General features: G+C 40.3%; 1 protein-coding gene across 4 annotated transcripts in view; it reads right to left on the bottom strand.

Moving 5' to 3' along the window:
- LOC111253719 (uncharacterized) overlaps positions 1-14,024 on the bottom strand; it is a 26,701-nt gene extending 12,677 nt beyond the window's left edge. The window contains exons 1-13 of one of the 4 annotated variants that reach the window (XM_086974469.1): positions 13,662-14,021; positions 12,698-13,210; positions 12,149-12,279; positions 6,711-7,099; positions 6,278-6,389; positions 5,884-6,001; positions 5,445-5,734; positions 4,016-4,131; positions 3,476-3,730; positions 2,774-2,950; positions 1,864-2,528; positions 1,276-1,419; positions 341-422 (exon numbers count right to left, since the gene is read on the bottom strand). In XM_086974469.1, coding sequence (XP_086830595.1) covers positions 341-422; positions 1,276-1,419; positions 1,864-2,528; positions 2,774-2,950; positions 3,476-3,730; positions 4,016-4,131; positions 5,445-5,734; positions 5,884-6,001; positions 6,278-6,389; positions 6,711-7,007 — 2,256 coding nt within the window. In that variant the 5' untranslated portion in view covers positions 7,008-7,099; positions 12,149-12,279; positions 12,698-13,210; positions 13,662-14,021. Of the gene's footprint in view, positions 1-340; positions 423-1,275; positions 1,420-1,863; positions 2,529-2,773; positions 2,951-3,475; positions 3,731-4,015; positions 4,132-5,444; positions 5,735-5,883; positions 6,002-6,277; positions 6,390-6,710; positions 7,100-12,148; positions 12,280-12,697 lie in introns of all 4 variants that reach the window. The other 3 variants (XR_015316686.1, XM_086974468.1, XM_022813537.2) reach the window with 3 other exon arrangements.
- Positions 14,025-14,248: the final 224 nt, after the last annotated feature.

The raw sequence follows: 14,248 nt of genomic DNA, 5'->3' as shown, positions 1-14,248 counted from the left end.
TATATATATCAAATATTTAGAATGCTACCAGACGAAAGTGAATAAGTTTATAATAAAAAATATAACTTTTGTGAAATCAACGCGCAAGTCTAACCTAAATCAAATCTAAACTCAAAAGATCATCTTTTGATAAATAAGAGTTCACTAACGTTTTAGTTGCGTAAACATAGAATCGTGGTTAGAGCAAAAAATGACTATCCAGAAACAAAATGCTATCTAGATTTCTGAAGAGGAACATAAATTAGTTTATTTGGAGTTCAAACTGCCTCGAGCTTTCCAAATTTATCAATGAAAACCCTCTAGCTTTTTGCGCAGTTATTCCTTTGTCAATATGAAGTACCTTCTTCTTTTCACGATCTTTTTGTTCACGTTCTTTCCGTTTCTCCATCTCCTTGTGTTGTTGAGCAACCGCTGCTATTACACTGAAATGGGAATTAATTTTTCTTAATTAATTAAAATTTCATGTATTGCGCATAAAACATACAGAGAAAAATAGCAAATCATTCAGGTGAGCTGGTTGTAACCAGAAAATGTAATTGCACACGAGGGCTTCGGCAGATGGCAAGGCAACTTTTCCTTCTATAACTTACGTTGCACGTGCTATGTATAAGAATTAGAGGAAGTTGCGATAGTAAATACTCAAGATAGAAAACGTGACGAAAGTCTCTAAAAACAACTGAAGAGGCAAAACATGTTTTGCCGATCATTCTGACGTCTCGATTCGGAATCGAGCCGTTATCTTTGTAAGGGAGCACGTCATCCAATTTGAAAGAACTATTTCGAAAGCTAAAAAAGTCAATCAAATGATTTCTAACACGGAATTGCACTGCCACCTCAACGAAAAAGACACCACGATAGTAGTACCAAGATTAATTATAGAATCGTCTTAAAATGGCTTATATAATTGAAAACCGACTTCTTAATTATTCGAGCCTTTTTTGAAGATGATAAATTTACCTGGTGAGGGTGTGGTTGAGCAACACTAATAAATCAGCTCTCGAATTCAGAAAGAACGCTTTTGAAAAAGGTAATCTTTGTTATTATAGAGGTAGAGAAAGAGAGAACATTATAGAGATTTATATAGCTTACATCTATAGGAACTTTCGCCGTATTTTCCAGGACAAGTTAGTGCATTTTGACTACTGGCCATTCCATTATCATATTAATTGTATTTGTATACTTAAAGAGGTTGAAAATACTCGTATTTACATAGGATCTATACGATGGCAGCTTTGATAAAATACAATTTCAAGAAATCTAGAAAATGAGCGCTACCTTTGTTGACTGATCTGTGCCAGCTTTTGGTGGTTTATGCTCATTTGTTCGGGTTGACCAAATGTAGCCGTGATAACCTTCGACAGTGAACTCAGATGAGACACGAACGATCTTCCTCCTGAACATAATGACGGTTCCGGTAATCTACAGAAGACGAGAACTATGTTATAAATAGAAATGAATCCCTTGAGAAATAAATCTGCACTTGCGTAACTAAGGGCGATTTGTACTAAAAACTAATAGATCTTCCTTTAAGTCAATCTTTATTTCACTAGGACCAGATTTTTCAATTATGAACCCTAGTAAAAGTAAAACATTCAAAATATTTTCAAGTTAAGTTAGAATAGCATGAAGTCACTGCAATGCCAACAAGTGCTTTAAGTATTTAACTACTATGAAGTAATCAGATATTTGAGACTTGCTAGTATTATCGTTTCAATATAATTTTGGCTCATTCTATAGGCTCTGCGCGCAGTTGGGATTGACTAAACTGCCGCCTCACAAAATAGAATACGGTTGATGTGTCTTTTTTTGGGAGGGACCATTCATGCAGATGGCTATTGGTTCTATGTTTTCTGTGACTTGTACCTGAGAGGCATCGAATGACTATTGCGAGGCTGAGGCATCAACATAGTCCCTCCTGTCTGAAGCGACATTTGTCGATGGTTTTCAACCTGCTGATTACTGATAGCCAGGTCTTGTTGGTGTTGTTGATGAAAAACAGCTGCTGCCGCTGCTGCAGCATATGCCGGATGGTACCCGGCGGCTGCAAACGCCGCGTGAGCTGCTGCTGCAGCGGCAGCACTTGATGTAGGCGGGGGTGCAGGCGAAGATGAAGATGAAACACAAGCAACTGCCGCAGCAGCAGCAGCAGACGGAGGTAAGTGGTTGTTTACACTGGAAATACCAGGATGACTTGATAATGGCCCGATGGATGATGAATGTGAGGACGAAGTCACACTCGATGTTAATCTAGGATGAGACAAGGGCGCTGTATAGGAAAGTGAAGCCATTTGTGAAAGAGATGCAGCTGGTTGATGCGCGAGTACGGGTGGATGGTGGTTTGAGAGCGCTGTCGAAGGATGGGATGGATGACCACTTGGCAAGCCAGATATACCGGCCATTACTGGTAGCCCGAGCATGGTGGCATGGGAGAGAGGCGACCCAACAGAAGTGGGTTCTATTTTCATCATAGGCCGATACGGGTAACTTTGTGCAGTCGCCAATACCGGCTGTGGTTTTGGAAGTATCGCCTAGAGAAGCAAATGATCATAAACATTTATAGTAAGTTAATCTGTTTAGTTGTTCAGTAGAACTACGAAGCGCATTGGCTCAAATATGCGTGCATGTCTGCCTAAAGATTGGCCCCGCTATGTATAAATGACGTTCGTATAACATATTCGCTACGTTTTAATGAACTTTTAAGCAAGCTAAACAAAATGTTTAAGTACAATGTTTTCAGCTAAAAAGACAAAGTAAAATATTTGAGTTCTTTCACCTTTGGTTTAGCTGGCATTTCTGGTTTGGGTTTAATAAGGACTGGGCCTGTAGGATGAATTGGCGTAGGTGCAGGAAGCGTAGTCACCGGGAAACCTGAAGTAAGAGTACTGCCTCCGTTGCCGTTACGTGCGACGCCGAGAGGCGAAGGACTTTCTCGCTTCACCACGGGACTCGTCTGATGTAAAAAGAACACATGAATAATCCGCCATAACTGCCGTACCCGTATGGTGAACCATATTAACTAATAGTAATTGTAAAAGAAACACTTGTTACTATACAAAATTTGCAGTGGCAGAGGCCCATTTTTTCCTTATGTACCTGCAATGCTATCCTCAACAAGAAGGTCGAAACAAAAATATATTTCAAGCGGGTCGCGTTACTTCGAAGCTCTACATTATGCTTTCAGTTTTGTCGAAATTTACGTAACCTTTTATATAAAAAAAAACATCTCTTGACAAATTAGAAGGCCCTTATGTGGTGCTGTATATATATTTACTGTTGCAACTCTATATGTACGGACATTTAAGGGATACGAGCAGCAATAATTAGTTTTTTAACGATCTAACGTAAGCATGACGTGGTAAAAGTTAAAAGCGCACGAAAGGTAGCAAACTGTATTTGAATTGTATACTGTAAACTACTATACATTGAATTGTATACTATACACTGTAATTGAATTGTATTGAAATACGTCACGCACCCGTTCCCGTTTTACGACAGTGCCACCTGGAGAATGGAGTGCCGGTCCAGGCGGCTGCATCATAGGCCCTGGTAGCCCCTGCAGGCCAGTTATACCAGAATGGGGTGATATCCCTTGGTGACCCCCACCAGTTAAAACGCTGCTGGGTTGAAGACCTTGCGCACCTACTTGGGTTGCGTGCAATTGGTGGCCAAACAGGTGCTCGGCTGAGAACAGTGGATTAATACCTCCTTTTACAACTTTTGTAGGGGTTGGCTAATGAAAGAGTAATGAAATGTTAGAAATAAGGATAGTGCTGTTGGAACGTGATTACGTTATTCTAATTTTATTAAATTTACTAATCTATACATATCACATGCAGGTGCAATTTTTTATAGAAAATAAAATCAGCTGGAAGTTGACTGTAACAAGGTATTCAGTATTGGTATACATATACATTTTGTAGTGGATCACAATCGGTATATGTTAGCTTCTGTTCTTGTTAATCTAATTAGAAATATAAATTTTCGACCTTACGAATATAAGGCATGCATTTTTTACCTTTTGTAACGTAGGTGTTGAAGGCGTGGGAGGTGCAGGACTTGGTGTGACACCCGGTGTGGCACCAGGTGTCATTGATTGAAAACTCCCGCCGTGTAGAGGAGATGTCAGGTGGCCTATCAAATATATATATATATATATATATATAAAGATGATTTTATTCTACGAATGTACGCATTCAAAAATTTTTAATTTTACGACCGGTGTGCCCAATCGGAGGGGCTTCCTAATGACACTACATGTAGTCATTGGCGATGGAAAACCCACTATCCTACATATAATGTGATGAAACACCTGCCGCAAAACGTGTAACTATGTGCCGGTCTGTTCTGCTTGGCGGTTTCCAAGCTCTATTTGTTATAACTTCTGTGTCATAGAAGCCATGATCAATTGTACTGAGTTTGGATTTACGTCCCAGATCCTCTTTAAATATCAGTGTGCCGTCTACACATACTTGTGCAATGATGAACGATGCAGATCTACGGCTTGCTTCGAGAATGAATGTCTTACTTAGTCAAATCTTTCCAGCTGCTTTGAGAAGAAGCGTTCCTAAACAATTTGGATGTTCTAGTAAGCAATCAAGGACACGTTTATTTCAAACTACGCCAAAGCCGTGCTCAATAAGTCTTGAGGATGCACATATTCCCACACTTGCAACTACAGCTTGCCGCACGGTCTTCGTGATGTGCTGAGCAAAAGTTTAGCCGTTCGTGGGCAAGCACACCCCCAGATACTTGAAATCTTTACGTACTACAGCATCGTTCTATTTATGCGGAATGTGTCGGGAACGGTACGGCGGCCTCTACGGTGGAAGTGCATGGCTTCTGTATCGTTTATGTTGATCAACAGTTGAGCCTCATTCACGTAACACTAAAGCCCTGGCGAGAGCTTGCTGGACATCAGACCGACTCGATTCAAGACCATTGGTATGCAGCAATGTTGTTATCCATTTTGTCGAAACTTGTACACAGCAGAGAGTACCAATTTTAAATCACGACTGACACGGTCTACCTCTTGAAGCAGCATAATACATGCCGTGAAGGTTAAAATTCATACTATTTAACGTCTTAAACGCATACGTGAGCAAACTTCCAGAAATTTTGTCAGCCGATCTGTGATAAGATAAGCCATAAATTTGCAGCAGCAGCAGTTTTTTTGCCATCCAAGAAAATTGCTCAAACGGGTTGTTTTTTTCTTTAAAATATTACGCTTATGAAGACTTAATTTCAGCGTGTGGGGAAGTGACAATATCGTACACAACTACTGAATAGATTTGTGTAGCAAAGGAAAATGTCACACGCAATTTTCCAGAACTCATTTTGGACCAGGTTCGGTTCAACTGTCTTGTCCGATTAGAGTTGCTTAAAGTAGCGCAGTACCTCAAAAACGGAGGACTCATATATGTTATAACACAATTATCGAGCCATACCTGGGAGAATGACTGATGTCGTCGATGTCGAAGTTGCTGATAGAAATGGACTTGAATGAAGTGGAGCGTTCTTTTTAAAGCTCCCCGTTAGGGCTGTTTGGCAAGTAGGTGTCTGTGACAACATTTTGGCGTGTAGAGCTTCAGAAGTTCCATCCACCGAAGGAGCGGGAGAATACAAGGGAGAAGGTGAAGGTGTTGCCGGATGGCCATAATAAGGTGGCAGAGCCAGAGAACTTGCCGCTTGTGCATTCAACAATGCCTGCTGGGTGGCATACGATGACGAAATATACCTGAAATGAACGAGTTCGGAACTATCTAACTACGCAACCAGCCGCCACTTAATAATGCGTTTTTTGATAATGTGCCGTATTAAATATTAAAAATCATGGAATGCACTGAAAGCCAAGAGTCATGGGAGTGAACAAAACTCTATATTTACCCTGCCATCGGCGCTGTTGGAGAAGGGTGATATAACACCGGCGCGCCACCAAAAGGCGGCATCGGATAACTTGATGAAAGGCCTGCCGATGGCAGACCAGTCATGCTTCCGTATGGAACTGAAACAGAAGAATGATTAAAGAATTTTACAAAAGATGTAAATGAAGGCGATATCTGATTTGCTCATTCTAAACGACTTCTTATTGGTTATTATTTGCAGGTGCGGAAGATACTTAGATATAGGAAAGTCGTACGTAAAAATAAACGAATCGCAGAATTGTCCATGACATTGGTTTTACGACTTAGGTTCTGCAATACATACACAGATCAATGTAGTCTTAAGCTCGTCATGATCTTGGACTATCACATATAACTAATGTGGAAATAGAGGTTACCTGGCGTAAGTCCGGAAGGCGGTGCTCCCGTCGTTGTATAGTCGAGTTTTGACGAAAGTCCTGTTGCCGAAATCGGACCGGGGGTGGCCAACAAGGCCGGAACATATAGCGGCTAGAAATATTTCAAGAACCATCTTTGATTACTTTCACGCCTAACAATAATGTCCACAGTTCGGTAAACAACACTTTAATAAATGTAATTAACGCCCATTTCACTAAGATGGACCGATATCAAAATGTGTGGCATTCCTCTTTGTTTAGAACTGCCAACGTGGCGTGCAGACAATTACTTACTTGGCCGACGTTTGTTACCTTCAGATGCTCGAAATGACTTAATGGTGTAAGTCATTTTGCGGAACTTTTACCGGTACTAAATATCGTGTCAGTGTATAAAATATAATACTGGAGAATAAACTTATATCTACAAATATACCTGTTGTTGCTGCTGTTGCGTTTGCGATGAGGTTGGCGTTTGCGGCCTAGTTGCCAGCCCGTAAGCGATATTAGATGCGCCTGCACTCGTTGGCACCGGGCCAAGCGGAGTGGGGTGATGCAAACCAGAAGCTCCGTGATATGCCGAAGTTCCAGAGGAAAAAGCAGCTCCACCTTGCTGAGGCCTGTTCCCACCACCACCACCGCCAATGCTTGTGAGGGGGTGGGGCGGTAAGCCCAAACCCAGACCAGACGCATAGCCGGGCGGAAGACCATTAATGGGAACGCGCTCGTCCATACCACCACCGACTGCCGCGGCCTATTTCGGCCGACGGCCGACGGTGTTTTGTTTAGGGCCCTCAGCCCACCACTGAGGTGTGGTGGCTGTGGCTGTCAGCGCAAGAAGAACACAAAAAAATAAATCTTAGTGAACAAATCGCCATTTTGTTCATCAAAAAGATAAATTTAATAATGCCCACTTGTTGGTGATCAACTCGCGTTATTTATAAATAGTTGTACGTAAATGTTTATTGCATCAATATAGAGCATTCTTGCTTGCCGGCTATAAGGATTATAATATAATTAAAGCCAGATTTTTATATAGGTTGAAACATCGATTTGTTCACCACAATGGTATGAAAGGATCCTTGTCTCGGGACGCTCTATGAGCCATACGAAGATTTCATGTTGGTTCATAGTTTTGCTTGGGATTGAAGCGACATTCCGATTCGTTGTGGATGAAATCTGTCGGTAATGTACATCCCTTAATGCTTAGCTTCTCAGACCTCAACACACAGTTTGAAGGATATGAGAGCCAGTGACTCATTCAAGAATCCCCTTGACTGCGCCAGTAATGTAAGCTTACAGAATTTCACGGTTTACTGCTGCCGCCGACTGCTATGCATTAATTGAATCGTAATAAATCTTTCATTTAGTCCACCACAAAAATTTGTTGTTATAAGAATTATGTAAGTTCTTCGAGTCCTAATTTTAGGGCCTCGTTTAATGCCCCGAAAAAGGTTACCATTGCTTCTAGCCAATTGCCGCGGTGCTAGCTCACTAAAAGGTTGCACTTTTGGAAGTGAACTGAACAACAACAGGATCCTATGTCTCAAAACACAGAACCCAGAATAGACAGCAGCCATATTCTGAGAATTCGTCAGCGACATTAGCGGTCCATTATAGTTCAAATAATCCCACGCTCGTTAGGCGTGCTATAAAAAATGATTACTGCATCTATAAGACTATAATAATAAAAAACCGTATCCATAAGCGCTGTTTTATTTTTTCAAGGATATGACGTGCTGCCAAGGCGCGTATGTTGCTTATCCTACGCAGTTTTTTAAATGCGGTTTAGACTGGCCATAAAACTCGGCTAGGTTAAATTTTTCGTGCTTTATGCCCGGTATCGCTGTTGGGCACATGACCAGATGGCTACCCCTCAGCGCAACGGATTGTGTCTACACTCGAATTTAAATCCAAGCCACCATGTATTTTTAAAGTTTTGCGGGCCAAGATGCCACCAACTATGTCATCACTGGGGCCAGATTGCCCGTCTGTTACGAAACATATGGATTAGAATTCGTGGCATTCATGCAAAACATTTTTGAGGGATCTCTTTCAAAAAAAAGTAATTTCTACGAAGAATGAAGAGCTCACAAGGTTTTGAAATTTTTAAATGTGTGATTTTTTTTAAAGTAGCAAAAGAGCGAAAAATGTGAAAGCGAGAAAGTAAGTTGAAACATTATTATGGCACAGACACGAAATACAGAGGACCTGAACTTATGCACGAAAAATTATGACTACGATTTGACATCCTACCAAATCATTAGAGGAATTTGACATCAAAGGGAGGGATATTTTCTAGGAAAAAACAGTGCCGAAAATACAAAGCTGGGAAGACTCATGTGAAGGACACGTGGTTAAGGGGTCTAGTGTGTACCTTATGACTCTAGTAGCAGTGTCGTAAGTATCTCAAAAGCCAGAAGTACATATTCTGAAAACATACGGTTTCATTTCCGATCTCCTTCCTAGCAGATATAACGCTAATAAAGAGTCAACATTTCATAAAACTGCCTCCCTATGACTAAGGTTCTTGTCTTAAAGGGTCAGCCAAATCAAGGATGGACTTATCTGGCGCACTATTTAACTTACTTATCTTGCGCCGGTCTATTTATCAAATGCACAAAGCATATAAGAACAGACGACAAGTGCTCATGGTAAATCTATATATATATTAAGCACACTTACAAAATGTGCGCATTGATCTCAAGCTAAGTCAATACCCAATAACACAAACAAGCAATTCGATAGCTACACACAACAAACATTTTTCTAATAGCCATGATGCATCTACCGCCTTTTTGATGACAGCTGTCACAGAATCTAGGCTTCACAAATTATCGAGTTATATAAAAACAACTCCTTCTGTACACACAGCTTGTGTGGTATGTATCGTTGCTGCTCGAAACACATGCAGATCGAAACTGTAACCAATTATTATGAACCTAATAGAATATGGTAACACTTATTTTGAGTAAAGACCAATTATAAATATATGAAGCCGATTTACAGGTTACCGAAACATGAATCATAATCTGTTCTCGCTTCACTACTTACTTCTCTACAGTCGAATATTGTATGCATCTATGCATATTAGTTAACATATAGCTATTAACACTTCTGGAGCAGCATGCTGTTCACTAACTGATTTCAGTCGTGTAAATGAATATACGGCGATGCGAAGTGGAGTGTCAGAGTTGATTTAGGAATATTCTTATTCCTGAAGATTTATTTTCGTCATCGACTAATGGCTAAAACATCCAGTTAGTTTGCGTTTGGGTGACGGACATTTTTTTATTTTGGCCGTTTTCAGCAATTTAGAGAAGCGAGTTTTCCACCTATTTCAGTGTAATTAACGCACAAAGCTTTCATCCTGTTTGCTGTGGGAACCTCAATGTTATTGCCGCCGTTTTACCTCGCATGTTGCTAGTAAACTCTTTTAATTTTTATTCCCATCTGGTTTTGTCTCTACGAATGAGTCGCTCGCTTGTCCTAAAGCAGGCACGTATCTGGATCGTGTGAGACTATCGGACTGTCAATTTCTGACATGCAAGCGGTATGATTGGTTTAATTTGCAATTACTTAAAGCGGCCAACAGGATCCTGTTAGTAACTATTTGCTCCGACGTTAATATGGTGCAGATCCATGATGAATTTTTGTAAGTATTTTATATTGGGTTGTCGAAAAGGTATAGATTGTTTTTCTAGCTATATGACTTTAAAATCACGTCGCTCAGGTAATAATGTCCGTTGAAAGCTGGGGTTGAACAGTAATATGCACTAAAATGTGCTAAAATCGTAGGCAAGATGGGCATCGTAGGCATCCATAAGTTCCTGCAAAAATTAGCTATATGGACAATTTTATTCCGATAAAGATGCAGATGATGCTCAGACCGAAAAAAAGTATGATTTTTATGATCAAGATGTGTATCGAAAAAAACGAAGAAACAGTTTTGCGACAAATGCCTCTTGTTGTGGTCGACCAGTTGATTAACTTATTGCACAAGCTGAACTAGACCAACTCGTGAGTAGCCATGATGTCGCTCAAGTAGTAACATCTATCGCTAGTTTTAAACCATTTCAAGCAAGTTGGCTATAAAGAGATCCATGTTTGAACACGAATTGACGTCAAAGGGTTCCATCTGCGCAGCTCTACACAGACGCAACGAAATCTAGGTATTTATAAATCGGTTGATTAAGGGTTATGAGAAGTGGATCACATACGACAATAATGTGCAAATCAAAATGTGTTCCACAATCTGTAGCCCAGGCCGACGCAAAAAGAAGCGGATGCTATGTGTTTGGTGGATTTTGCAAAGAAATCATACCTTACGCATTACTGCCGCCTGGCAAAATGATTGATTCGGATTTCTGTCAATAACTTACAAGATTACAACAGGTCATTGAAAAAACAGACAGGAATTAGCGAACAGAAGAGGCCGCGTCAGACCACATCCGTCCTTGGCTACTTGGCAAAGATTAAGAAAATTTAGATGGGTAATTTAAATACATCCGCCGTAGTACCCAGATCATGTACTATCAGACTACCATCAATGTTTCGGTTTGTGCGAAACTTAACAGTGTTAACTTAGTTTTAATGGAGGGATACAAAAATCACACGCCACTATTTTATCGCCCAGATGTTTTATAATAATGGGATCATGGTGTTATTAACAAAACAGCAGAACGTCTTTCACCAAAGTGATGCGCATGTATTTTATTAATATTATTTTGACATATAATATTTGCTTCAATTTTAGTTTTTGGGTCAATTCATTTTCGACAATCCAATATAAACTTCACGTATAGCATAGGGTAGAAGTTGGGGTTTGCGGTTTCGTGGAAACCCACCTTAGCCCGCTACTTACACATCAACTGCCATTTTACTATCAAACGTTACGAATATCCGCAAATCGGATTCGATCTGAAAAATACTTTCCGCGCTAAAAGCCTATTGCCTGCAACTCGATCAGGAGCATTTCAAACAAGTTACGGAGACGGCGTGTTTAAGATATTTCCGTCAGTTTATATGGCAACCTACAGCCATATCTCTATGATGACTGAATAAGTTTTGCATATTTACAAATTTAAGTTCATTCAACTTATATAGAGCCATGGTTTGCAGATAAAAGACCTAAATACGCAACCAAAATATACAGCGCAACTGAATTTAAATACTATTAAATAAAAATGAAAAATCAAAATCTTATACTATACCTCACAAATCAAACAGATTTTGCTTATTTGAGTAATTAGACTGTTTGTTAAAGTAAATAAACAAAAAACCTAATTATGCGTAAATCACAACCTCGGCGGAGTTAAAGAAGAAATCAAAGTGGAAGAAATAAAGTGGAAAAATCGAACACTGAACTGTTAAATGTAGGGTTAGAAATAAGTTCCAAAGGAGTAAAGAAAAAGCATCGATGTTGATGCTCAAGCTTCTGATTCATATTATTGAAAAAAAACCTATCAAGAAATGCACGCATAAGCACATATGAATGCAGTATACGATTGTAGAGCATCTATATCATATTGTTGCAATGAACTACTCAATACCAACATGGTATATATTCTAACGCGATGAATATTGTAATAATCATATATTACATATACAGACATTTAATACATTGTAAGTGCTTCGATTTTCATGTCTGTCCCATAAGCATCGTTCCAGACGGCTATCCCCAGCACAGCACAAGGAGTGTTTGTGCCGGATTTCGAACCTTGCCCACCAAAGCTGTTCCCAGGCTCTGAAGGCAAACATATCGACTAATTCGCTGCGGATTGAAGTATGTAAGATGAAAACATGAATAATGGATGTCTATACTATACAAATCTTTGTGCGAACTTAGTGTGTTGAATAGCGTTACATACGTACCCTTCTACACAAGAGTAACAGTTTCTTCGTTGCAGTTGCAAGGCGGCGACGTCAGCTGAACCGCTTTCGTTAACGGATGCATGCCGTCACTTTTTGCGAGAGATCCTTTTGTCCGGAGGATATAACAAGGTCTAATGATAAAATCCAGCACTTAATATAGGACTCAGCATATCCGACGAGACGTTCAACACTCCACTAGGATATAAAAAACAGTAGCCACAGATGTGTACCCTAAACTGTTGTTTCTGAATCGTTGTTTCTCTGTTGTCGATGTTTAGAGGACATCGGCAGTGATGATTGGTGGCTGCCTTTTTTACCAAACGTTCACATAGCTATTATACTTCCGAACGTGTGTAATCAGCACAGCGTTTCAGGACAGCGCTGGCTATGTGGGAATGGAATAATTAAGCAGTGAGCAATGAGGAGAATTAAGAAGTCGAAGAACCTTGTTATTCAAGTTCTTTTTTCTTTGGCTATGACGTAACAATGTTGTCCTGGAATTACACTGAGTTCTAACAAACGCATACAATTCTTCTTAAACATTCTTACCTTCCGCTTCTTCTTTCACCTAATGTATCTATATATATATACATATATATATGTATATATATATATATATATATATATATATATATATATATATATATATATGAATTGATATATATCTTCAGTCTAGTAAAATCCGATTGTAGATGGAACAGTTGAATCATTTACATCGGCACACACGCACGCGTATTTAGGAACACCGTTAAGAACATGTTCGGACACACAAGCACAGCAGCGGGTGATGATGGTTATGCTGGTGACAATAAGATGACACGATGATAATAACGGCAGTGAAAATCTTTCGATTCGATCTAGTGAACAGAATAAATGAAGATTACGGCGGCGACGTCCTGGAAAAATCGTCTGTCTCCTGTCTTTTTCTTTGTAGAAATAGCCGAGAAGGCTGCAGCAATTTGTTTATCGACAGACGTGCCCGACACAACACGTTCGTGTCATGTTTTTTTATGCTTGTGTTTTTGTACTTTGTGCATGCGTAACTGCGGTCCACCTCATTCGCTTAGAGGATATCCGATTTAGACGAAGTAGTACAGCCCGGGCAAGTTATACATGCAAGGAGAAGTTAACGAAGGTTAAACTAAACAATTCAATGCTACTTAGTCGACAAGCATGATTTGAACGCCGTTGTTGCTGTTCTGCCTTCATTCCGATTGCATTCATTAGCATAGCTGTCTTTTTATCGTAGGCACTAATCAGACAAATAATTTTGGCGTAATACACGAACGCCGAGACAGGACTGGAAAAAGAGAGACAGGGACCCGCCGAAAGCGTAATAATATCAGCTCCAGCAGGCACCCTTACTATCGCTTTAACAGAACAGTGACTCGCAAATCACCACAATCTTCTAGTAGAACAGCTATCCTACTTCGTTCTGTTGCAGTTCAATTATTGCCGTGACGCGAGTAACCCTGCTTGGCGCTAACCATATTCCCGATGCTTACTGCCTTACCGGAACTACACTGTTATGGTGAACGGAATATGGACAAGGAAAGGAATTGTTGTTGCTCGTCGAAACTTGTCCTGTGCTCATAGTCGTGCTTATGCTGTTTCTGTGGGGGTTCGGCGGTGGTCGCTACTGGGTCTTCTGCTGCTAGGACTGTTGCTGCTGCTGCAATGACGACAGTCGCCATCTTCTTCTCCGTCAATATCAGCCAGCCAGCTATACTCCTCTCCTTCTTATCTTCCGTATACAATAGCACTAGCTCTCTACGAACACGACATCCGCCATATAAACATTGTAATCTCGCCTACAACAGCAAAAGCAACGGAGGCGATAACGAGTCCGTCGACAATACAAACAACCGTGTCGACGGTCCGAGCAGCAGGAAAATAACAACGACGCCACCTAAATCAGACGAAACTTCTTTGTAATTCCAACAGCTGCGCTAGGCAGCCCACATAAAAAATATCAACAGCTAGCAGACAAGTATAATTTTCCTCACAGGCAAGTAGCTTAGCAATCGAGTGTGGAACTTCTGTACTACGTTGAACGTCGTTATGTAGCTTCTTGAATTGGATCAAAGTTATTCAAATTTC

Source organism: Varroa destructor, unplaced genomic scaffold (genome assembly GCF_002443255.2).
Source record: "Varroa destructor unplaced genomic scaffold, Vdes_3.0 BEIS01000007.1, whole genome shotgun sequence".
Taxonomy (NCBI): Eukaryota; Metazoa; Arthropoda; class Arachnida; order Mesostigmata; family Varroidae; genus Varroa; species Varroa destructor.
The sequence above is the reverse complement of the archived record's forward strand: the minus strand, read 5'-3'. Positions and strand labels throughout refer to the sequence as shown.